General features: G+C 43.4%; 1 protein-coding gene across 1 annotated transcript in view; it reads left to right on the top strand.

Moving 5' to 3' along the window:
- The window catches only part of LOC102897997 (maltase-glucoamylase, intestinal), a 71,016-nt gene that overhangs the window by 43,505 nt on the left and 1,228 nt on the right, over window positions 1-26,283 (top strand). Inside the window, exons 27-47 of the mRNA XM_006910464.3 lie at window positions 445-599; window positions 1,671-1,839; window positions 2,101-2,197; window positions 2,996-3,108; window positions 3,774-3,899; window positions 5,074-5,202; window positions 5,477-5,587; window positions 5,907-5,969; window positions 9,052-9,186; window positions 9,620-9,707; window positions 10,501-10,639; window positions 11,473-11,606; window positions 11,741-11,775; window positions 11,869-11,985; window positions 15,668-15,816; window positions 16,424-16,508; window positions 17,399-17,455; window positions 21,129-21,253; window positions 22,492-22,580; window positions 24,016-24,065; window positions 24,656-24,826. Of these exons, the coding sequence (XP_006910526.1) occupies window positions 445-599; window positions 1,671-1,839; window positions 2,101-2,197; window positions 2,996-3,108; window positions 3,774-3,899; window positions 5,074-5,202; window positions 5,477-5,587; window positions 5,907-5,969; window positions 9,052-9,186; window positions 9,620-9,707; window positions 10,501-10,639; window positions 11,473-11,606; window positions 11,741-11,775; window positions 11,869-11,985; window positions 15,668-15,816; window positions 16,424-16,508; window positions 17,399-17,455; window positions 21,129-21,253; window positions 22,492-22,580; window positions 24,016-24,065; window positions 24,656-24,826 (2,337 nt within the window). The remainder of the gene's footprint in view (window positions 1-444; window positions 600-1,670; window positions 1,840-2,100; window positions 2,198-2,995; window positions 3,109-3,773; window positions 3,900-5,073; window positions 5,203-5,476; window positions 5,588-5,906; window positions 5,970-9,051; window positions 9,187-9,619; window positions 9,708-10,500; window positions 10,640-11,472; window positions 11,607-11,740; window positions 11,776-11,868; window positions 11,986-15,667; window positions 15,817-16,423; window positions 16,509-17,398; window positions 17,456-21,128; window positions 21,254-22,491; window positions 22,581-24,015; window positions 24,066-24,655; window positions 24,827-26,283) is intronic.

Genomic DNA, 26,283 nt, shown 5'->3' with positions numbered 1-26,283 from the left:
CAGTGAATTAATTTCGATCTCATTTTAGCAAGGACAGCTATGATTATTTTAATCAAGTAGAGTTTGTTTTGGGTTTGTTTTATTTTCAGTTCAGAAAAATTTTCAGATATTCACATACAGTCATACACCTACACATAAAGTAATAAATAATATATTCATAAATACCAAACTGATTGCAGACTGATTTTCTAAGTTGCACCAATGTCAAAGTAAATGTGATACCGTAATAGGGGCCTTAAAAATGAATGAGGTAGGACAGACTCAGATCAGGCGTTCAATCTGACATCATTCTTTATATGTAAATTAAATCCATGGTATTACAAGCTTAAAGATAAGGGAAAGAAATAATCACTCAGCCTCTTTGTCAAAGACATCGAGGCCCTGCTAAGGGTGTAGGTCTTAAGAGTGTTATACTTACCTAGAGCCTGTTTCCTCTGTCCCTAGATTTATGACCCCAGCAACAATCGGTATGAAGTCCCAGTCCCTCTCAACGTACCCAGGGTTCCATCCAGCACCTCCGAGGGCCAACTCTATGATGTCCTCATTAAGAAGAATCCATTTGGGATTGAAATCCGCCGGAAGAGTACGGGCACCGCAATGTAAATGGCCCTGGTTGGGGTGGGAATCAATGGTCCCTGCACGGCCATTGCTCGGCCCATTGTCCTTGGAGGTGCCCTGGTCAAAGCATCACACTATCCATTTCCAGATTCATGAATAAGTTATTTCCTTTGGGTCTGTTCTGTCAAGAAATCTTTAGCCCTGTGGGAATAATTACTGGGGTAGTCGCATGTACTTAGGGATTCACTCAACAAGTGTTTGTCAAGTGCCTGTATTATGTGGTTATAGAAGATGAAGTCTCTCTTCTCAGGATAAAAGAATCATAATAATGAGTAAATAGCAAAGAGGATTTAAGTTGAAATATAGATAAAGATGGTCAGAGAGTGAGAGTTGTTATGGAGGAGAAAGAGCAGGTGATTGAGAGTTGTGGGAGACTGTTACTTTGTGAGCTGTGGTCAGTCGGTCTCTCCAAAGAGGCGGCATTGGAAATAGGTCCCGGGCGAGGAGAATGAGCTTCCTGTGTGGAGGTTGGCGGGGTGGGGCTGGGGAGGGGTGGGAAGAACATTTTGGGCAGGTGGACTAGAGCGTGCACGGGCACAAATCAGGAGCAAACTTGCATATTAAAGGGGGAAAGATGTCGAACGTGGGGGAGCAGCATAGTAAGTGGGGAGGAGGCTGATGGAAGAGGCGACGCTGGTGGGTTTGGCCTTGAAGGCGTCATGAGGGGTCACTGAAGAATTATGAACAAGGTAATGACATGATATGAGATAACTTTAAAAAATATCCCTCTGGCAGCTTTGTAGCGAATGGACGGTGGGGAGCACAAGCGGAATCTGGGGCTGGCAGGGGTCGTAGCCGCCGAGGTGGTACAGTGCTTAGATGGAGCATACTGGAGACAGTGACAGAGGAGAACAGAGGGTGAAGCTGGCTCCTGGGCTTTTAGCGCCTATGATGATGTTACTCACGTTAGAGTTTGCGTTTCATTTGGAAGATGAACAGGGCTCTGGGCGCGGGTGAGGGAATCCATAGTTCTGTTGTCCTTGAAAACTCAGCTGCTTGAAGCCAATGGCACAGCCCATTTCCACCCCCAATTACACCCTTCTGCGCTGCAGTTGGGATTCTCAGCTCCTTGGCTTCACGTTCAACGACATGTTCATCCGCATCTCCACCCGCCTTCCCTCCCGGCACATCTATGGCTTTGGAGAAACCGAGCACACAGCGTACCGACGGGACTTGAACTGGCACACGTGGGGCATGTTTTCCCGAGACCAGCCCCCGGGGGTAAGGCGGCGCGTCCGGGGTCTGTGTCACTGCCCCTCCCAACCCACACCGTGAGCCCTCGCTGCTTCCCCTCCCCTGCCTCCTCTTGGGTGGCCCCGCTCCGCTTTTAGACAAGTGGGCCAGTTCTCAGGCTCCTTAGTTTCTCCTGCATTTATTTCATAGAGGAGACCAGACACATCTTATCGATCAATTTTTGTCGAGTTGCTTTCTCAGCCACAATGTCTTTCAACCTCCTACCACTTCTTCCCATGACTCTCCCAGTACAAGAAGAATTCCTACGGCGTCCACCCCTACTACCTGGCACTGGAGGAGGATGGCAGTGCCCACGGAGTGCTCTTGCTGAACAGCAATGCCATGGGTAAGACAGAGGCGCCTCCCGTTGTGTGAACCAGTCATTCCTGAGGATCTTCATTATTATCTTGTGGGTAGTCTTTTCCCTCTTTTTATTTCTGTTTAGCCTTTCTGTTTATTTCCATCCAGTAACATGTGGCAACAAGAATTAACTCTTATTTGGCAAAATTTATGTAAGAGGACATAGCAAAATCAGGCAGGTCTCAAATATCCTGGCGGTCAGCCAGTGAGCGCCGTCTGTACAGTCTGAGTTAGTGATGAAGCTATGGGTCAGAACACTCACTCTGGGGTATGAGGAGGTGAAGGAAATTTGTATGGTATATGGGAAAAGAGGTGGAAAATCAGGAAGTGGAGGAAAAAGCGTGCCTGTGAAAGCGGTGACATCTGAGGAAGGTCCGTACCTGTGTCGACGGTACTGTGTCAGTGGCAGTTTCTTGGATTTGACCACGCACAGTGGTTATTATGTAACATGTTATCAGTGGGGGGAGCTGAGTGAAATGTACGAGGGGATCCTTGGTGCTATTTTTGCAACTTCTCGTCATTAGTAAACTATTCTAAAATAAAAGTTATGATAATTAAAAAGAGCATAATTACAAAACATATAACAAGATAATAAAGCACAACAAAGGGGGAAAAATCCAGAGATGGGACCTTGCGGACTTTCCCTTAACTTCATCAATTTGGTGTAGATTTAGTACAAAACACTTTCCATATGGAGGCATAGGAAGAGGGAGAAGGTTTGCATTTCAGGGATAATTCCTCACATTAAAGGGCTCTTGATTGATTTATTTTCCCGCATTTTCAGATGTGACATTCCAGCCCACGCCTGCCCTGACATACTGTACCACAGGAGGAGTTCTGGACTTTTATGTGTTCTTGGGGCCAACTCCAGAGCTTGTCACTCAGCAGTACACTGAGGTAGGAGGACATTCAGTTGGTTACCAAGTATTTATACGGTATATAGTGTTCCAAACCCACGTTTATTAGTATAGTTCTCAGATGAGAGCTGGAATTGTTGGTCTTACTGGGAGACAGGAAGATTACAGAATAAGGAAGAATAAATACATCCCAGTCATCATTAAATTTATAGTCTCTCAAAGCATTGCAGGATAGCAGAATGAATAGTGGTGCCTTTGGTGGTCGTGGCAGTGGCAATGGTGATGGTGGTGATGGTGGTGATGGTGCACCAAGTGCTATTATTATCCCCAATCTACAAGTGAAAAAATCGATGCACAAGAGGTTATTTAATGTTTTGCCCAGGGTCACATAGCCATCGGGGATGGGAGCTTGCATGGTAACCCAGGCATTTTGCCTCTAGGTTCCGTGTTCTTTACCAGTAAGCTAGACTGCTTCTAAGAGTCAGAGTAAACTGATTTTCCAAAACCCTTGGGGAAGGAGGTCAAGACTAGCAGGAAGCTTTCTCCCAGGTATCCCTGTGGCTCTGTGCCTTCTCAGTTTCTCTCTGGCTTTGAATTTGTTGGTTGTCTAACTTGGGGCATAGGAAAAGTATTTTTATTACTCTGTGTACAACTTCCATTCTGATTCCCCTTATTAACAACTAATGTTTTGTGTCTGTTTTCTAGTTGATTGGTCGTCCAGTGATGGTTCCTTACTGGGCCTTAGGGTTCCAACTGTGTCGCTATGGATACCAGAATGACTCTGAGATTGCCAGCTTGTATGACGAGATGGTGGCTGCCCAGATCCCCTATGTATGTCCTCAATCTGGGGTGTATTGGTTCTGGGACCTCATAGCCAGCCCCCGCTGTCTGTGTATCTGGATGCGTTTGTCTGATTTTTTTTGTGGGGCTCTGTAAAGTTACAAAGTGCTTTCTTATACAATATCACACTGACCTCATCCCAGCCCAGCAGTACAGGTGGGGATCATGGTCTGCATCTTAGAGTCACAGCGATCTACAGGAGGAGGAGGACATCGGGCCAGCTCCAGGGCTCTTTCTGCTGGAGCATACTCCCATGTCTTTGACATGACTTCAGAACGCTTAGTCAAAACCATCCTTGGTTCCATAAGAATAAGAGGTTCCACAAACAGTGGTATTGTTTAATTAAAAAAAAAAAAATCAGTCCAAATTCAGACAGACCATGGTGTATGTAGACATAGCTCCACTTCCAACCCTTTGCTGGCACTGCAGCATGGTGCGCCCTCGGCTTCGGGCTAATCCCGAGTGGAATGTAGGGGTGTGGGGACTGGTTTCCAGAGGAAATGCCTATGGAAGCAAACCCTGTCCTGTCCTTCACTGGACCACAAGAGGGGTCCAATAATCAGAGATCGATCCCGTGAGTCATTTACATATTTTAGTCTGTTTATGTTTCTGTTGTTTACAATCGTTTCTACTGACAGAAAGTATAGCCTGGAATATTTCATTCTTAACAAGAAAGCTGTGTTTAACAACCCTCGGGACTGGAGAGTCCAAAGCAATTGCACGTTTTGTTTTGGTTTGGTTTCGGTAGATTTACCGCCCGTGTTGCGGTAGTCTTAGGTAATTTACATTATGCTGTTTTCCGCTGTGAGCAGGGGCAGCAGGTGTTACCACAGTCAGGTCTTACGTTCGCCGTTTACAAGGCCCTCTTTTATCCACTATTTCCATCTGTCCTCACGACAGCCCTGCCAGACAGACATTATCAGCCTATATTTTGCTAATTTCGTTTTTTTCTATTTTATGAAGGAAAATTAGAAAGTTAGGTAAATTTCCCCGAACCTAGTACCTACCAGATAACAGCTGGGATTTGAAAGAATTACAAAGAAGATGTCTGCAGTTCACCACCAGTCGGGCTGGTGGGGTGGGGTGGGATGGGGTGGTGTTCTCCTCCAGAAGCTGCTGGACTTCTGTGACAGCAGTCACTCGGTGTCCTTGTGTGTTCTCCCAGGACGTGCAGTACTCGGACATTGACTACATGGAGCGACAGCTGGACTTCACCCTCAGCCCCAAGTTCGCTGGGTTTCCAGCCCTGATCGCTCGCATGAAGGCCGACGGGATGCGGGTCATCCTCATTCTGGTTCGTCCCCCTGTGAATGGCGCGTCTGTTTGGGACAGCGAATGGGCTTGGGTGGAGAAAACCTTGCTTGATAAACTGAGTTTCCTTCCTTGCGAAGCTCAAGTTCAAAAAGAAAAGTGTGTTTCCCAGAATTCACAGAAGCTCTACAGTTCAGGTGGAAGCTAGAACCTTCCTTCCCTTTTCGAAGAGTTCTTTTTGTCATTTGTTTTGCTTTTTTTGTCCCCTGTCATTCTCTGGCTTGGGTTTGCTCGCCTGACCTGTGCTTTGATCTTAGGACCCGGCCATTTCCGGAAACGAGACCCAGCCCTACCTTGCGTTCACTCGGGGTGTGGAGGGTGACGTCTTCATCAAAGCCCCGGCTGGCGGAGGCATCGTCTGGGGAAAGGTCTGATCCCACCCGAGTGGTGACCCGCCGGTCCCCAGGCTGGGGATGGGCAAGTGTTAGGGGGGTTCGTGTGTGTTGTTTTCCGGTCTGTTCCGTGCGGGCTCTGAGGTCAGATGCTCACATGTTCTCCGTATCTGTTAACGCAGTTAAGGAAGTTTTAAGGAATGTAGGTGCATTTGTGGGATCTACTTTTCTCTAGATCAGTCCTACGTGAAAGTCAAAGTATTATCACCCCTAAAACCGTGGTTTGTAGTGTCTTAGGAAATACTGTGTAAGAAATTATCTAGTTCACCGCTTTTGAACAATTTTCTCTCCTCAGGTCTGGCCCGATTTTCCTGACGTCGTGATAAATGGGTCTCTAGACTGGGAGAGCCAGGTGGAGGTAAAGTGGCCTTTGTGGGTGGGAGAAGTCAGGGTTACCGGGAAGGCGCAGCCACACTCAGCACGCTGGGCAGCCCCGTGTCATGGGCAAGGGTGTGGACACACTTAAGGACTATGTCCTGTGTGGTCATCTCTGTGCCAGTTACTTTCCATGTAATATTTCACTCCCAATTGAGAGATAGATGTTATTATCTTCAGCATAACCAAGACTCAATGAGCTTACCATTCTGGTCTCGGTTTTAGGTGACAGTGTTGAGGCTTTGAGATTCCAAAGACCCATGAAATTTCCACTGGATGATGCCTCGAGGAATTTATCTTTTCTCGAAATCAGTATATTTGTTGTTCTTTTTGTTGTTGTTATTGCTTTGAGTAGCCCTTCTATTTATTTATTTATTTTTGAATATCCCTTTTAAACAGACTCTCCCTCCGCCCGTCTTTAGTGGTTGGGCCTTTTTCTCTGTGCATCCTTTCCCTGTGGACTAACCCCCCTTCCTTTCTTGGGGTTCTCAGCTTTGCTCTTACCTCTCAGTTTCCAGGCTTAGTTAAAGCTCACTCTCTCCCGGGAACAGGTTTCCACTTGTAATGAATCTCAGATAAGGAGTCAAGGGAGAGGACGAGCTTCCTGTTCTCCCTGTTACTTCTCACAGATCACTTGAAGTTTGGTGGTCCACATGTACTCAGGAATCTGCCAGGCCAGAGAAGTTCAGGGTTACAGGCTCCTTGACTTTTATTTACTTTCTTCTTAGTCTATCTCCACTAGCTTAGTTGAAATATAATTGACAAATAAAATTTTACATATTTAAAGTACACAATGTGATGATCTGATATACATACATATCATGAAATGATTACCACAATTAAGTTGACGCATCTGTCACCTCGTATCATATCACCATTTGTGTGTATGTGTGTGGTGGGGGGGCGTGTGAGAATACTTAAAATCTACTCTCTTAGTAACTTTTAACTGTATGATACAGTGTTATGAACTATGGTCGCCATGCTGTACATTACATCCCGAGAACTTATTTATCTCACAGATGAAGGCTCGCACCCTTTACCAGCATTTTCCCATTTCCCCCACTGCCTGGCTCCTGGTAATCACCATCCTACTGTCTGTTCCTATGAGTTCAACTTGTTTTTAAGATTCTACATATAAGTGAGATCATACAGTATTTGTCTTTGTCTGGCTTATTTTACTTAGCATAATGTCTTCTAAGTTCATCCATGTAGTCACAAATGGCAAGATTTTCTTCTTTATAGCTGAATATTCTTTGTGTGTGTGTGTATATCTATATATGTGATATATGTGTGTGTATCATATTTTCTTTATCCATTCATTCATCGATGGACACTGAAGTTGTTTCCATATCTTGGCTGTCATATAGTCTGACAATGAAAACAGGAGTGCAGAGATATCTCTTCAAGATCACTGATTGTATTTCCTTCGGGATATATATGCAGAAGTGGCATTGCCGGCTCATATGGTAGCTCTACTTCACTATTTTCAGGAACCTCCATAGTGTTTTCCATAGCGGCTGTACCAGTTTACATTCTCACCAGCAGTGTACGAGGGGTCACTTCAATCCACATTCTCACTAACACTTGTAATCTCTTGTCTTTCTGACAAAAGCTATCCTAACAGGTGTGAGATAATATTTCATTGTTATTTTGGTTTGCATTTCCTTAATGATTGGTGATGTCGAGTATCTTTTCATGTACCTCTTGGCCATTTATATGTCTCCTTTGGAAATTTGTCTACTCAGGTCCTTTGTCTATCTTTTAAGCAGTTTATTATTATTATTTTTTAAATGACTCAGACATTGCTGGTATTGATCTGTTTATTCTAATCCTCCATCTCCCTCCCTTCCCCCAACTTGCTTGACCTGGGGATCTCCATTTTCAGTAAAAGGTTCTCTTCTTCTTTTTTTATGTTTATACCTCTATTTTTTATTCGAAAAAGGCATTCCTAGCATGCCTTCCTCGCAAGATTTTCCTGAAGTGGCTCACTACCCTTTCATCTCTCTGTGAGCCAAACCCTGTATACCAATCTGTTTCTGTTTTCTTCTTTGTGGTCCTTTTTTGCCTTCTATCCAGACATATGGTTTCCTCCTTGCCTTTGTCTATTGTATATAAGAGCTGGAGGTTCCCTAGACCAAGTCTCTTTTCTGTTGTCCCCCCTGCCCGTGCCCCCAGCATTATTTTTAACTCTTGTATTGAGCTCATGAACATACAGGAACCTATTTGCTGAGATGTACAAAGGACTATAAAGTTCCATCATAAGCAACATGGCCTGTATAGAAATGTGTGAATATTTGCTGCTGCTAAGTGGCGTGAGTTCACAGTTATGCACTGAGGTTTTACTTTATGCCAGGTTCTAAGCTAAGCACTGTGGGGGAATACAGAGATTGACAGAAGAACATTAAACAAGGTCCTTGCTCTCAGAAAGCTTACAATACATTTAAGGAGTTATACCATGGGTCTGTTTTCAAGGTTAAAATAAAGACATGACTTTTATTATTTGAGGAAATTAAAGGGAGGAGGAGTTGAAACTTCCTCCTTAAGTCTTCCCAACTTACTTGACAGTTTTCAAGTGATTCTGAAACCATGGAAAACACAGATGCATAGTAGTCTAATAAAACAAAGTGCAGGCTTATCTCTCACCCCCTTCCTCCAGTGGGAATGAGAGAGGAGAGAATCACCGGGACGTTTCCTTCCAGCCTGTTGACAAGGCATCTGACGTCTGCCCCTTTCAGGTTTTAGTTTCTCCCTGGCTCATGCTTCCTCTTTGAGGAGTGTTAGGAAATTGCAGGACGCAAGTGACAGTTGGGCATCTGATACATGCGATAATGATCCACTGTTTGTGTGGAGAGGAAATCAATCTATGGATTCTTTCCAAGTGCTAAGAAGCGTCTGCTTTGTGCTAACTTCTCTTCTCTGCACAATTGTGTTTCAAATAGGCCAAGAGCATAGGCTGTGTTTGGATTATCTATCACCATGCAGTACAAGGCGTTGCATGAGTTAAACTCTCAGTAAAGCCTGTTTGCTGTCTATTTGAGACGAAAAATTATATTTAATTTTTACAGCGATACCGAGCTTACGTGGCCTTCCCAGACTTTTTCCGTAATTCAACTGCCACCTGGTGGAAGAGGGAGTTGAGAGAACTATACACCAATCCCTGGGAGCCGGAGAAGAGTTTGAAGTTTGATGGCATATGGATTGTGAGTGTGTGTGTTTGTGTCCGTGTACATGTGGATAGGTGTGTGTCCATTTTTGTGTGTCGAAGCATATCTGTCACAGACCTTTAATCAAGAGAGATAATAATTGCCCTAGAGAGACTTTGGATGTATCGGACTGCAGTTCCTCCTCTCAGGAGACCTTGTACTTTTTACCTCATTTCCTGCTATAAAACCCCAAGGGGATTACTAGGAATTTCTTGGAACTGAGCCTTGCTTCACGCCCTGAGGGGGAATTTTTAAACACTCCTCCAGCCAGTCATTCCGCAGGGCTTAACTGATCATTCCAGTCAGTTCTCAGCTGGATTTGATGAGTCTCCCTGAGTGGCGAATGATTTATTTCTCACTTCCTGCTCTTTGAGTTGACAGCATGTAATTAATTTTCAAAAGTCAGTTGTGTCTGTGTTTGACGTTCTAGGATATGAATGAACCAGCAAGCTTTGTGAATGGGGCAGTTCCTCCAGGCTGCAAGGACGCCACCCTGAACCGCCCTGCCTACATGCCGCGTAAGGACCCGGGCCACCTCTGCCTGCAGAGCTATGGCCACAGGGAGCGACCCCTGCAAGAGGCCCAGGGCCAGGGGTTTGTCCTGACCTCTCAGGGCCCATCCTCTGTGGTGCTTTGGTTTTGGCAGGCAGGGGGCGCCAAAGATAGACACACTTTAAGCACTTTACCCACTTGAGTGTGTACAAGTCACTGGCCCCATAGGATGGATTTCTCAAATTTGTTCAGAAAACATTTAACGATGGTTATGTTTCCAGAGGGTTCTGCAGCTAATTCCTTACCTGTTCGGGCTTCTGTTAATTCCCTCACGGGACCTCACTGACCAGTGGAGGGAAGGCAGTGGCTTCCCCTCATCATGGAGTCGATGGACTTTGGCATTACACTTGTGATCATACCTTGGCTCCAGAAATGATCCCTCTGTGAATTATGTGACCTTCAACAGATGACTTGGATGTTCACAAATCTCAGGTTTTTTAAAGGAGGATAACGATATCTTCTTCATAGGATTATGATGAGAATTACATGAAATAATTAAGACGTTGAAAGCCTCGGCCGGAGCCTGTCACATTGCGTTTGACAGCTCCGTGTGCTCCCCCATGCCGCTGGCTTTCTCCTGGAGAATCCCCCGTTGAAAACACCTGTGGGTGCCAGTGCAGCTCACAGAGCTGAGCACGTCCCCAAGGGAAGGCGAGGGAATCAAGTTAGTCTTACGATCCAGAGTCCAACCCCTTGAACAGAGGTCAGGGATAAACGGGGTAAGAAGTGGCTTTCGCGTCGCTTGATCTTCCCCCTCAGATCTGGAGTCCAGGGACAAGGGTCTGAGCAGCAAGACCCTGTGCATGGAGAGCGAGCAGATCCTGGCGGACGGCTCCCGGGTGCGGCATTACGACGTGCACAGCCTGTATGGGTGGTCCCAGACGCGGCCCACCTACGAGTGAGTCATCATCTCTCTCCTGTCACACGGCCCGCAGAAACAGCCGGTGGCTCCTGGAGCGACCCTGCTTTTCCTCTCATTCCTTCTTCTAAGGCTTAAGCAGATTTTAATTACAGCTCTGTAGCAGTTATTATTTATTAAATAAATACTCGTGACCAAGGAGCCAGGCCCCATGATATCGGTTGACAGGACAGGTTTAGACAAGGCCTGGTCTTGCCAGTGTGAGACTCGTAGCCCCGGTGGAGGAGACACAGGCCGTTATCATGCGGTGCAGCTGATGCTGTAACAACTTGACTCATAAGAGGCAAAGAGAGTGCAGAGGACTGGACAGTGACTTTATTTTAAAAGTCACTCATCTTTTTGGGGATTTTTTTTCTTTTTTTGGTCATTCTTGTTGGGTAGCCAACTGGCGTTCTACTGAATTAGCACTGTCCCATTTTGTGAGCTTCGTCAATGAATAAGAATTACTCTAAGGAAAACCTTATAAAGAAATTCACCTTCTTCTTCCCCAAATATATGAAACTAAGTACTGAGTAAAGACACAGTAAGATTTGGGTGATTATTATTCTTAGGTGACCTAGTGAGTTTATCACATGGTGAAGGTCTTTGTAAAACACTGTAAACATTCTAAAAGTGTAACTGTTATTATTCTCTGCATCATCTGGGGTCATTCGGTAGGGACCTCATTATAGCTCAGATTTCCATATTCCCTCCAGTAACGCAGGAAACATTTTGTCACCGTGCCCTAAGACCGGATGTTCTGGGAGGTGAAGCTCTGTGGCGTTTCCTCCGCTGTCCTAATCCCAGTCACCTTCTTGTTCCCTTCCAACCAGAGCTGTGCAGGAGGTGACAGGACAGCGAGGGGTCGTCATCACCCGCTCCACATTCCCCTCTTCTGGCCGCTGGGGAGGACACTGGCTGGGAGACAACACGGCTGCGTGGGACCAGCTGAGGAAATCTATCATTGGTGTGTGGGCTTAACTCCGGGGGCCTCTGCTGGTGGGCAGGAGGCGTGGGACGCTCGATAAAGGGTTCACTGTGGAGTGGGGAGGAAGCAGGTCACAGGTGGCTTGTCTCACACAGCTGTGGTTCTCATTGCAGGCATGATGGAGTTCAGCCTCTTTGGCATATCCTATGTAAGTGTCCCTTAGATCTCTCCTAATCCCCAAGTAGATGATGAGAGCTCTCAGAAACCTTCAACGGGTTTATCTTATTCCACCTTGATTCAGACAGGAGCAGATATTTGCGGGTTCTTTCAAGATGCCGAATATGAGATGTGTGTTCGCTGGATGCAACTGGGGGCCTTCTACCCCTTTGCGAGGAACCACAACACCATTGGAACAAGGGTAGGACAAGGATGTCACTAGGAGCACAGCCTCCAATTTTGATCTATAATTAAGGCAGTAAATATTCCATAGGTGCATCTTTAAAATCATTAAACCCTCATGTTTCTTCTTTGTGATAGATTTATATACTGTGAAATAATTACTACAGCAGGGTTGGTTGACACCTCTGTCACCTCAGATAATTACTATTTCTTTCTTGCGGTGGGGACATTTAATATCTACTCTCTTAGCCCCTTTCAGATATACAGTACAGTGTTGTTAACTGTACTCACCGTGCTGTACCTTACATCCCCAGATCATATTTGCCTTATAACTAGGAGTTCGTATCCTTTGACTGACATCTTCGTATTTCCCTTAGCCCCCAGCCCAGATAACCACCATGCTACTCTTTCTATGAGTTCCACTTTTTAAGATTCCTTTTTAGATTCCTCTGTTTTAGAAAAATGCGATCATCCAGTATTTGTCTTTCTCTGTCTGACCTATTTCACTTAGCACAACGCCATAAAGCTCCTTCCATGTTGCTGAAAATGGCAAAATTTCCTTCCCTCTGTTGCTGAAAAATATTCCGTTGTATATATACCACATCGTCATTCACTCATCCATCCACGGACATTTAGGTTATTTCCGTATCTTGGTTGTCGTGACGAGTGCTGCAGTGAACATGGAAGTGCAGATATCTCTTTCGCAGAAACATTTCATTTTCTTTGGTTATATACCCAGAAGTGGAACTAACGGATCACATGGTCGTTCTATTTTTGATATTTTGAGGAACGTCCATACCCCTTTCCGTAGTGGCCGCACCAGTTTATGTTCCCTCTCTCAGTGCACAGGGCTTCTCTTGTCTCCACAGCACTCGTCTTATTTTTGTCTTTTCGATAGCCATTCCGACAGGTGTGAGGTGATACTACATTACACGATTTGTGTTTTCCTGATGATTCATGATGTTGAGCATTTTTTATGTACCCGTTGGCCAGTTGTATGTCTTCTTTGGAAACTAGAAATCAGTCACCAGGAGGAAAACTGGAAAATTCAATTGAACAACCAATGGGTCAAAAGAGAAATCAAAAGGAAAATCAAAAAATATTTTTGAACAAATGAAAATGGAATATAACATACTAAAACTTATGGGTTTACACCTCAAGGAACTACAAAAAGAGTAAAGTTAGCCAAAGAAAGGAAATAACAAAGATCAGAGCAGAAATAAATGAAATAGAGACTAGAAAAGCAATAGAAAAGGTCAGCAAAACTAAGCTGTTTCTTTGAAAAGAATCGAAATGGACAAACTGTTAGCTGGACTTCCTAAGGAAAAAAAGAGAGATGTCTCAAATGAGTAAAATTATGAATGAAAAAGGAGACATTATAGCTGATACCATAGAAATACAGAGGATCACAAGAGACAACTATGAACAATTGTATGCCAACAAATTAGACAACTTGAAGAAATGCATAAATTCCTAGAAACATGCAACCTACCAAGACTGAGTTATGAAGAAATAGAAAATCTGAACTGGCCAATAGTGAGTAAGGAGATTGAATCAGTAATTTAAAATCTCCCTTCACGATGAAGCCCAGGGCCAGATGATTTTCCTGATGATTTCTATTAAACATTTAAAGAAGAATTAATGCCAATCCTCAAACTCTTCCAAAAAAGTTGAAGAGGAAAGAACACTCCCAAACTCATTTTATAGGACCAGCATTACCCTGATTCTAAAGCCAGATGTGGACACTACAAGAAAACTACAGGCCAATATCCCTGATGAATGGAGAAACAGAAATTCTCAACACAATATTAGCACAGTGAATTTGGCAGCACACCGAAAGAAACATACGCCACGATCAATAGAGATTTAACCTTGGGATGCAAGGATAGTTCAACATACACACATTAATAAATGTAATATACCATATTAATAGACCGAAAGATAAAAATCATACGATAATCTCAGTAGATACAGTAAAAACATTTGACAAAATACAACAATCTTTCATGATAAAAACTCTCAACAAATTGGGCATAGAGGGAACGTAGCTCAACATAACGAAGACCATGTAAGACAAGCCTACAGCTTACATCACACTCAATAGTGACATTTGGAAGCTTTTCCTGTAAAATCATGACCGAGACAAAGGTTTCCATTCCTAGTACTCCTGCTCAACATAGTGCTGGAAGTCCTAACCAGAGCAATCAGATAAGAAAAAGAAATAAAAGCCGTTCGAATCGGAAAGAAGTGAATTGTCTGTTTACAGCTTATATGATGTTATATATAGAAAATTCTAAAGCTGTCACCAAAAAACTATTAGAACTAATCAATGAATTCAGTAAAGTTACAGGATACAAAATCAACTTACAGAAATAAGTTGCATTTTTATACCCTAACAACAAAATATGTGAAAAAGAAAGAAAACAATCTCACAACAGCACTGAAAGGCAGTAAAATACTTAGGAATAAATTTAACCAATAAGATGAAAGATCTATACACTAAAAACAATAAGACATTGATGAAAGGAAGTGGAGAAGACACAGATAGATCTCATGTTCATGGATCAGAGTAATTAATATCCTGAGAATATCTGAACTACCCCAAGCCATTTATATAGTCAATGCAATCTCTGTCAAAATTACTGTGAAAATTTTCACAAATATAGAAAATAATAGTTCTTAAATTATTGTGGAAACAAAAAAGATTTCTAATAGCCAGAGCAATCCTAAGAAAGAAGAACAATTTGGAGGCATTACACTTTCTGACATCAAAGTATGTTACAAAGCTATAGCCATCAAACTAGTATGGTAGTGGCATAAAAATAGACACGTAGACCAACGGAACAGAATTGAGAGCTCAGAAATAAAACCTCGCATATACTGTCAACTAACATCTGACAAGGGAGCCAAGAATGATCAATGGGTAAGGGATAATCTCTTCAATAAATGGTGTTGAGCAAACATGCAGAAAAATGAAATAGGTCCTCTATCTTACACCACTTATGAAAATTAACTCAGAATGGATTAATGATTTAATCATAAGACCTGAAACCGTAAAACTCCTAGAAGAAAACACAGGGGAAAAGTTCCTCGGCATTGGTCTTAGTAATGAATTTTTAACAGAAGCAACAAAAGCAAAAATAAATGAATGGGACTCCATTAAACTAAAAAGCTGCTGCACAGCTGAAGAAACAATAAAAGAAATGAAAAGGCACCTATATAACAGGAGGAAATATTTGCAAACCATTTATCTGATGAGGGATTAATATCCAAAATAAGTAAGGCACTCACACAACTCAACAACAACAATAAAAACCCAAGCAATCTAATTAAAATTGGGCAGTGGAACTAATACACATTTTTCTGAAGAAGACACACAAATGGCCAATAGCTACATGAAAAGGTCCTTATGTTTCAATGAACCATCTTCTTCAATGTTCTTTAGATTATTCTTTTCATTTTGGCAGCAGTATTGTACCAAATATATCCTCCATAAAAACCTCTTACGGGGGAAATTTTATCAGCTGCCCTGGGACAGCTTCACTGATTTCTTTTGGTCTATTAAGAATATGCTCTGAGTCTCATTGGTAATCACCTTTGATTTAGTTATGTGTGATTTTCGTTTGTTATAAACATTCAGCGACCCCAAGTCCCCCAACTCCCCTAAGGTGACCTCTGAAACTCCTCTTTTTCTGCTTTAGAGGCAAGACCCTGTGTCCTGGGATGATACCTTCATGAATATCTCCAGAAGTGTCCTGCAGACCAGATATACCCTCTTGCCGTATCTCTACACCCTCATGCACATGGCGCACACGGAGGGCAGTACCGTCGTGCGGCCTCTTCTCCACGAGTGAGTGTCCAGCCAGAATCCCAAAGATGGAGGGATAATTTATTCTGTATGGTATTAGTTGAAGAGGACATTTCTCCCAAATTAAACTAAAGACATGATTGCTCTTTGCTGTAAGCTCTCTGGGCACATACCATATGTTATAACTCCTCTTGGATCAGTGTCGGTGAGACCCTGGGTCTTTGATAAGAGTCTATTTAATCAAAACTGTTTTTCCCCTCAAATGATACAATATAACACACAATAATTTCTTTCTAGTTTGGGTGTGCGAAGACCTATACATCTCTTACAGCAACTCAGATCACAAGGCATTCAGGGGGAGATTTGAGAGATGAAAGCCATCCTTGCATTTAGGATATGCCATGGTTAAGCAATGTGCAGATATTTATAAGTGTGAACACGTCTAAATCCAGTCACATCTGGAGTGTTAAGAACATGACATGTGAAAAGTAAATGCATATCTGATTAAGGTCGACCTAGGAGAGAGTAAAGGATGGCATAGAACGTAGCTGGACTTCTGACTTGGGTCTGAACTTGAGGAGTTTCTTCGAGGCCTTAGTCTGGAGCCCCATTGGAGTTCTGATTGTGATTCCTTGGTTTGTTTTTCCAGGTTTGTGTCGGACCATGTGACCTGGGATGTAGACAGTCAGTTCCTGCTGGGCCCAGCTTTCCTGGTCAGCCCTGTCCTGGAGCCCGTGAGTATGGAGGCCTCTGACGAGTAGAGGACCCCAGTCATGAGGCCTGGGGAACAGGAAAAGGAGAAGAGGCCAGGTCCAGTGGGGGTACTGAGGGGTGGTTTTTCATTTTATACCTGTTTCTTCCTCCCTCTCTCTGAGCCGAAGTCCTTCACTTAAGTGTTCTGGTCCTCAGCTCCATCATCTTTAAAATCGCTATAACAGATTCTGATTCCTAGGACAATCAAGAAGGAAAAAAAAATTATGATATTCGTTAAGATTCAATTATTTCTTCATAATTGAATTTAACTGAAATTAAGAGCATGGCCTGGGTAGGGATAGTACTGTAAAGAATTCATTACACCCCTCTATCAGCATTGAAACAACACTTTTCAGAAGGTTTGTTTGGAACAATGTGTATAATCTTGTTGGTGGTGGTTAGCCCTTCCCGTCTATAAGGGGTCCTCAGGCAGCAAAAGCCATCTCTTTACTTTTTCTGTCAATAATTAGGCTTCAGATTAAAGCACAGGTTAATTGCATTCACCCCCAAACTTATTGCACTAATCATACTCTCTGAGGTATTGGCACCATAAAGCCTACGAAATTTTCTTCTGCCCCAGACTCAGCCTCATTTTCTCTTTCAAGAGGGTGTGGGATAAGTCTATAAGCAAATGATGTTTTTTTTCCCCCAAAGTTCTGTATCCCAAAAGGCTTTACAGAAGCCATCATTTTGGCACAGGCAAATCTCCCCTGTTTGAGAAGTGGGGAGAAAAGGAAGGTTTTCCCAACAGTACTGACCTCGAGAAAGATGAAGAATGTGGGTCGAAGGCCGTCACTGTTTTAACCAAATGGGTTACTCTACCTTAGATGACAGAGCCCACTGCCCGTGACGTTTTTGTGTTTAATTTTAGAATGCCAGAAACGTCACTGCGTATTTCCCCAGAGCCCGCTGGTACGATTTCTACACGGTAAGTGTCTCTGTTGTTTACGCAGCCGGGAAAACAGTCGCACGCACAGGCTCTAGAATCTGACAGACCTCTGGTCACATTCTGTCTCTGTAACCCGCTCGGTGTGTGACCTTGCACCCGTCCCTTTTAACCACGTAGTCTCAGTTTTATCACCTCTAAATGGACTGAGTTTATAAGTATAGGGGCCCCTTCCTCGCTATCTTTTTTTCCCCCATATCTTCTTCTATAGCATAGATGCTCAAAGGAGAGTCGTTGAATGTAATTTCCCAAGGGTTGCAGGGTCTTAGGCTGTGTGTGAAATGCACACGGAGGTGTGGGGCCCAACCCCGTGTCCCGGACCAAGCGCGTGTAGAAATGCGGTTGAAAACCTATCATCCTCTGTCATGGAATGAACATTTCTGGGCTAGTCTGAGCCCCGGAATCTCATCTGGGAAAACAGGGTCTTCCAAAGCAGCTGCAGGGCAGTATTGTTGAGGACAAATCAAAGGGAGTGTTCCTCTCCCTCTAACTAGGCCTCCTCCTCTGATCTTCCTGAGGAGAACAAAGCAGAGGCGTGGACCACAGCGAAGGGATGATGGCAGGAGGGCCCGCGGCAGGGCCTGCCTGCCGGCCCCTTCTAGCCAGCGACTTGCCGTGGGATGACGTCACCATATTAACATTCTTAATATTCTGTACTCGATCCCACTGACAGTTTATAGAAGTACCAGATGCTCTTTCTTTTTTCACATTTGAAAAGGAGAAGAGGAAGGATGTTTTATAAATGTTAGCGAAAGCACGGAAAATGCTTGGACTTGGTAGATAAAATGGAGGCTTAGGCTCTCCACATGGAGCAAAGGATTCAAGCAGATTCTGTTTTGAACTGAGTTTCTTTGTTGTCACATAGGTTACTTACTGTATGCTTAAGTAAGGCTGGAGGTTATTTATAATTCATGCCATTCTTGTTTCTGGAATTAGCCTAGATTTTCCCCTTGTCTATTCAAGAGAGCGTATGCTAGCGTGAGCTTCTCCCCACCATCACCCAGAGGTTATCTGAATTTCTAGCCAGAGAAGACACTTGGTAAAAGAATCCTTATATATAAGGTGGCAAAATTTCAGAAACAATTTACATTTCCAGCAGCACTTGATGAGAGTGTTCATCTCCTCAAATCAGTTTTGACTAATTTTTTTTATTTTTATGTTCATCTTATTGAGCTATACTTCTTATTTGTATACTTTTTTTTGTATATATGCTATTGAAAAGGTAACTAGAAAATTCATATTCCTCAGAGATATAAGAACATATTATACTTAAAATAAAAAAGCATACTATAACCAGGCATACTCACACAAACAATCCTTAGACATTAAAGGCCTGATGCAGATATTTAAAATTTTGTTTAGAAAGATTATGCAATCTAGGAAATTACCCAGAAGGTAGCACAAAAAGGCATAGATGGAAAGCAGAAGAGGAAAAAAAGAGGAAGCCCTACTTAGCTTTATAGCCACCACTTTTGCATAGTTTCTTTGCTGCTTGTCCAGCGGGACCTGGGAATTAGCCAGCACCTTGAGTGGAGGATGGCGGAAGAATGTGAGGCTCCTGTCTCGGCGGCTCCCAGTCCTCAGGCCCCACGACTCCTTGTATTACAGCTGCCTTGAGGGCCGTGAACACCACCTCCCCGCTCCCCCTGCACTGCCTCTCCTGTGTTCACCTGACTCCCAGAAGCAGCAAGTCATCCCTTGCCGCTTGGCCTTTAGGCCCCACTTGTTTCATGCAATGGCAGGTGCCTTGATGCAGGACGGGTGGAAGTGCGTCGTTAGGACTAAGGCTGGACCTTCACTGGCTCTGACGCTCGGCTCTCTGAACGAGCTGCAGAATCAGCAGTTTACAGCTCCGCAGAGTTCGCGCCTGTCTCAGCCACGCCTGTGTGGCTGAGCTCGCCAGGAAGTGTTTTTCTACCCATGCCCCTCTCCTTTCTGTCACACTGGGCACTATCGTTCATAAACTTTATTTGGGAGGGGGCGGCACGGAACTATGCTGGCGACTTATTACCTATTTTTATGAAGATTAAGAGCAGGCAATGTGTACAATCAAAGTTTTTACCTACTTGTGGCCATTTCTGTTTTGTTTAGTTTCCTTTTACAGTTTAGAACATATGTTGGGTTTTCTAGAACAGTGCTTCTCAGTCGTAATTGACTATGCAGTTGGTGAAAACTTCCCTGACAAAGGCATGTTAGGTTGTCGTTTCTTATTTCAGTACTGCTGCTTTTGGATTTTTATCATATAGTTAAACCTTTATGCATAGTTTAATGGAAATTTGTTAGGCTAGCCCGGTCAGAAGCTATCTAAAGGGAAGTTAAAAGCTTGCGCCTCATTAGGTATTGGAATGAAATAAGATCAGAATCGTGTCACATTTAGTAGCCGTAATGTGCAGTAGAATGAAATAACCATTGGAGAAAAGGATTTGGTAGGAAGATGACTGACAGTTTTATGTGTATTGAGTTTCACTTGAAGGTAGGACAAACGATGGAGGGAAAGGTCCAGTATTCATAAGATATTGGCATGAAATGTCATTAGAAATCGTATAATCCAATTTTCCTGTGATTTCAGTGAATGAGCCAAAGAAGCCCAGAGACATGGGTTGGAATTTCTATTAAGTCCTGAAGACTTTGGGGTCCTGCGGCAGGCCCAGGAAGTAGAGTCCACCCTGGGGAGCATGGTATTTGGTCACTGTGCTTCCCTCTGCTGCCCACCCCTACAGTTATTTTTACAGGCTGAACCTGTATAAAATGAACATTCGGGGCCCAAAGCGAAGGAGTGTTATGGTAGCTTCACTGCTTACCTCTAAAATAGCGGTTCTCAAATGGGGGGATTTTGCCTATCAGGGGACATTTGGAAAAGTGTCCAGAGACATTTTTTGGCTGTCACAGTGTGATAGGAGGCCAGGAAGATGCTGCTGGTGTCTAGTGGATAGACGCTGGTAAGCACCCAAAAAACACAGGGCAGCCCCCACAGCAAAGAATCCATCTGGCCCTAAATGTTCGTGGTGCTGAAGCTGAGGCGCCCCCTCTCCCAGCTGGAAAATGTGGATGGCTGGTTTCTTAGGAACTGAGAGTCATGGCTCAGGGCAAAAGGACACTTCTCCCTGTCACACGTGAGGCAGGATACAGGTGTGAAACACCAAGGAAAATGTAGTTTAAGATAAGGATTTGTAAGCCGAGTCAGCTTTCTCTAATCTTTTCTATGAAGTCAGTGTCAAGGGTGTGAGTTAAATTGGTGGGGTGGGGGGGGGCAGTAAAGGGAGAGGGAGACAAGTTGCGACAAAGTGGAAGAGAAGCTCTAGAAATGTCATTGCAGGGAGCGTGTCAGGAGCCAGAAATGAATGAAAGGGTTGTCCAACCTCCTGTCACGGCGCTCTGAGACACAGAAGCGGGACATGGCGTCAGAGCCACGCTATGATCTCATGCGGCGTGTACCGTGGAAACCCCACAAGGCAGGGACCCCGGTCAGGCAGGCTAGCAGCGATGCAGGTTTCCACACCCGCGCCGGGCGAGTGTGCGGAAGCGTAAGGACAGGCACGTGCCGAAGGATCACAAACAGGCAGGGAGTTCAAAAGAGGGGACACAGCGTCCGGCAAATGCGTTGTCCAGCACACGTTCTCTCCCTCGTCATCTCTGACTTTCTCTTGGCCCACAGGGTGTGGACATTCAAGCAAGGGGAGAGTGGAAGTCTTTGCCAGCCCCTCTTGACCACATTAATCTTCACGTCCGTGGGGGTTACATCCTGCCCTGGCAAGAGCCTGCACAGAACACCCACTTCAGGTGCGTGACAAGCCAGTTAGCCCAGGTCCTGGTGAAGCCCACCAATCTGTAAGCAGCCTTCTTGGGCTCCAAAGTAACTTTACTAAATGCTTTTGTTGCTTTGTTTGTTTGTTTGTGTTTTCATCTTTTTCAGACTTTATATTATTTTATTCGTTTATTTTGCATTTTTTAAAAATTTAATTTTATTAGTTTCTGGTATACAGTCCATTGGCTAGACATTTCTATAGTTTATGAAACGATCCCCCCGATGGCTCTTTCTCTCCTCTGGCTCTCCACCCAGCCATTGCATTAATGCCGACTGCATTCCCCGTGCCGTGCTCCCCATTATTAATGACTATTTTAGGTCTAAGTGGATGAGATGCTAGGTCTAATTAGTGGTATTTGAAATGGAAGTCAAATAAGAGCAACCATGGTTCAAGCTAGTTTTAGATGACTGGGTCTCACCCGACTCTTCACTAAGAAAACTATCGCTGAAAAATTGTGTAAGCCATATGCAGCTGATGCTTGAGGCTGAGTTTCTTCATATGCAGATTTTAACATTCTAGATCAGTCTGTATAATAATTGATAATAGCTAGCATCAAATGAATGCTTGCTCTGTGCCTAGAACTGAAATAATATAGAGATTTCTAGTTGGAGATTATCTATTTTTGTAACAAAAAGAAAAAATAAACCCTATGGTGTAAGTACTATTATTATCTCCATTTTACAGATGAGCAAACAGAGGCTTCAAGAGACTAAGTGATTAACTCAGAGTCACGCAGTCAGTAAGTAGCTGAGCAGGGACTAAAATCCTCATCTGTCTGATGTCAAACTAAAATTATTAGAGCCCTACTCATTTGAGTCCAAAAATTGAGTTAAAAACTGAAGAACTTAGGACATTTGTAAACAGAGATCATTGTGCACGTGTTGAGAAAGTTAGATCATGAAAGAGGAAAGATCGCACAGGATTCTCCTCATAACCGAGAAAGGAAGGGATCCAGTGACGTTGCTTGTAGTTTCTGGTAGAGCTTGTAGAACCCGAAAGGAAGATTCCCTTTGATTCATTCACTGATTCACGCATTCCTGATATGAAGTCATACAGCTAATGGAGACAGAACTAGGACTAGATCACAGGTCTCTTGAATCCTAGGACTCGGTCTTTGCAGCATGTAGGACTTCCTTTACGTTTTTATGAAAAATCTCGGTTTGTGGCTGTGGCTTGGTTTTTAGCTAATGCCTCTCCCCCACCCCGCCACAGCCGCCAGAAATTCCTAGGCTTCAAGGTGGCCTTGGACGATGAGGGGACTGCTACAGGTCGGCTCTTCTGGGATGATGGGCAAAGCATTGGTGAGTAAGAGTTGCCTCGGATTCATATCGATACTTCGGACTAGGTTCCTGGATCTCTTATAGGCCTGTTCTTTCCTTTTCCATGTTAAAGCAATTTTGCGTTTTTAAAATATAGTCAGTTGTTACTTTGAAGCAAATAGTGCATAGTGTACTTTATACTCAAGGCCTAATGTAAATGGTCTGAATCTCTCAGCATTATCCTAATCCACGATGAAAGACAGCAGTATGGAAACCATAGGGAAAGTTTCTTTTTAACCAAGTATGGTTTATGTTCAAGGGCACATTCCCGAATTACATGGTTTATTGTCTCAGTAAGACAGACAGTGCCTATATCAGCTGTGCTATTTCTTTGGGGGAATTTTCCATTAGGAGTTGACCGGAATTGGTGAACTCTCAGGAGGATGGCTCAAGTATCATTAGCTATTTCCAGGCCAGTGCTGTCCAGTGGAACCTTCTGCAGTGATGGAACTGTCCTGTATCTCTGTTCCCCTTGGGCAACAGTAGCCATTGGATGGCTATTGAACACCTGAAATATAACAAGTACATCTGAGGAAGTGAATTTTTAATTTTATTTGATTTTAATTAATTCTAGTTTAATAGCTACATTTTGCTGGTAGCTACAATTTGTAGAGTTCAGCTGAGGCCCTCCTATAGAGTGAGTGGTAAGCAAATTAGAAAGAGACGAACCATCAGGGAAGAGTAATAAAGCCAAAGGTGGTGGGGCGGGAAGGGGGATACCTGAGACAAGGCTCATGAGTCCACCTGAACCGGATGTGCTGCGCTTCCTCTTTTCCCTGGACTTTGACACAGATTAAGGATAAAAGGACAAAGAAGGCTTTTCTTTGGCTTTCTTTGTTCTCTGGAGAGTGGATTTAAGAAATTTCCTGGTATCTCTGAAAACAAATTGACCAAGACACTACCCTTGGTGTTTGTGACGTGTGCCTATGTGCAGGTATGTGCTCACACGTGTGCCTCTAGCACATGGAATCTGGAAATTTCAAGGTGACCAGGAAGTTGCTGAGGGTGGTAGACCATGAGGAAGAGAAGTGGCTAAGGGTGGTGTTAGGGGACTTCATTATGTGAAGTGACTGTCAGGCAGATGTGTCTGCACACACTCAGTTCAAACATCTCGTGGAAACCGAGGTTGAAGTGGGGTCTGCCTAATCTCCAAAAGAGGAATCCCCAAATGGTAATCTGTAAATAAAATAAACCTCCTAGCTCTGAATTTTAGTTCCCTCACAGAAGTGATGCCTATTTCATGGATGTGCTGTGAGAATTAAACGAGATCAAGTGAAATGTTGACCTCTAAATAAAAAAATAAAATAAAATAAAATAAGAAACAAAAATAATCCCTTTTTTCTCAACCAAGACAAGTAGACAATTAGAATTCTAGAACATAACTCCAGACTGTGTTTACCTTGTTGTTTATTTGCAGATACCTATGAAAATGGACTCTATTACCTGGCCCACTTTTCTGCCAGCCAGGTGAGTGTGACTGATACTATGAATGGAGACTATAAAGTTCTATGGGCTTATTAGGATGCTGGATGTCATAGGCATAAAGTACCACCTAGGATTCGTTTATCGTTCCCCTTGCTAATTTGCATCCTGCCCTTCCTCAGCACTTCAGATAGAGATTTAGTATGCTCCCAGAAAGTTTTCTGCGATTAAACACACTCAGGTTTCATCAGTAACTAATTCCAGCTTACCAAGATGGACAGACGATTTCGATGTTATCCAGCACTTGTTCCTGTGTTGCCTTGGAATGGTCTGCATGTTTGTGACCTCCCCACAGATAGAATGTAAGGTTCCTGATCACTGAGACTTTTGCCTCTTTTCAGTTCAGGGCAGTTCTAGAGATCTTGTAGGTGCTTCTTTAGCCAATGCACGTTTGGATGATAGCTGGTGACCAAAGAGAGAGTGCCGAAATCATGGCGTCCACTGTTCAAGGACACAAGATGGTGGCTCTGAAGCTGTCTTCCTTCATGATCTACATTTGTGTCCAAGAGGAGGTGGGGAAAAATTTGAACAAATTTTCTCCCCTCCCCCTGTTTCTTTTATCTCTAATTTAACAGAATACGATGGAGAGTCATGTAATTTTCAACAAATACATCAACGATACAAACCCTCTGAAAGTGGGCTACATTGAGATCTGGGGAGTGGACAGCGTCCCCATTTCCAGTGTCAGCGTCTCTGTGAGCAGCATGGTTATAACACCCAACTTCACCCACAACCCTACAACACAGGTTTGTGACCAGCGAAAAGTCTGGATGATATTTCCCAACCCTGAGTTGCACTGTGCAACGCCTGCCTGCTTCCCTTACAAACGACACCCTCTCCTGCAAAGCCCTTCATGAATCCCTCTATTTCAGTAAGTGAGTGACAGACAGCGTGATGACAAAGGGAAAGCTGGCTTTATCAGCATCTGGGGTTGCGGGTCTGGATCTGTACTTGCCATGCATGTGCTCTTGTCTGCAAACTCATGAAGACCTTGTCTTCGCTCCCTCACCTGTGCTTCAGAGAGCTACTTCCCAAAAAGCTCGAACTGCCATATTTTGTCAACTGTAATTCAGTGGTTCAGTTAAAAACCAACCCCATTATTTCATGTGCCATAATGAAAGAAAAAAGGATAAAAAAGTATGGTACAATGCTTTCCTATCACTGAAAATTCTGTTTTGAACTTATATGAAGTTTTAGAAAACTTCTTTAGACATAGATTTTTCTCATTTTAATATGTTAAGTGATAATACAGGGGCAAATGTTGGGTGGAAGAGATGCACGGGCGTTGATGATTTTGCATCAAAGTAATTTAGAAGAAGTAGGCCCTGATGTGAAGAGATATTAAAAATGCCTTAACCAATTTGTATCATATATTTTTCTCTTATTATTTAAGTCTTTTAATTATTTTATTATTTAAATCTTTTACTATTTTATTTATTATTATCTAAAAAGAAACTACATGACAGTATGGATTAAAGCATTTCCTATGTACCACCTGAGGTGTTGGTAATATAGAATTTTAAAAAGTTCTTCCACGATTGTGTATAAGATTTTCTCCTGAGCCATTTGCATGTTTATACATTATCTTACCATCAGCCAGGACTCACATACCCTTGTAAAGTAATCCTTAAGTTCATCCATTCATAATACCAGTAATAGCAATGAAGTTCATGTTCGCACAGATAGTAGTCGTCATGAGTGCAGCTTGGCCCCGGTAATTCTAAGCCTGTTGATTGGAAGACATGTTTAGATTCACGAAGGTGAAATATGTGAAAACTATACCTTGGAATTAATGTAGTGTAGAGTCCTAACATCTCCCTGTGGTAAGAGGGATCTTCCCTTGTGGGCTTATTACTTCTTGCTTTTTCCTAAACTACTTTTCTTTCATCATCCTCCTGATCACGAGGCCTGAAACAAAAGTTTTCCTTCAGGTTTGTATTCGTCGTTTCCTCGTATTGGTGGTTTTAACCAACTTCCCAAACTTTACCAAGAACTCATAAATGACTTCACCCAATTTTCTTGCTGACCAACTTGTAGAGTGTACCTGCGGTGAAATTTTATGGAAAGTGTTTCCCTAGGAAAAAAGCTGGGCTATTGGACCACTACCAGCAAATATCGGGGCTCTGCGAGGGACTCACAGAAGGAGGAAGTAAAAGGGGGCTCTGAAGGAAGTCAGTACTCCAAGCGAATGGAAACGGGGATA

The sequence above is a fragment of the Pteropus alecto genome, unplaced genomic scaffold (genome assembly GCF_000325575.1).
Source record: "Pteropus alecto unplaced genomic scaffold, ASM32557v1 scaffold22, whole genome shotgun sequence".
In the NCBI taxonomy this organism is placed as follows: Eukaryota; Metazoa; Chordata; class Mammalia; order Chiroptera; family Pteropodidae; genus Pteropus; species Pteropus alecto.
Note: the sequence above shows the minus strand (reverse complement) of the source record. Positions and strands in the feature narration are given on the sequence as shown.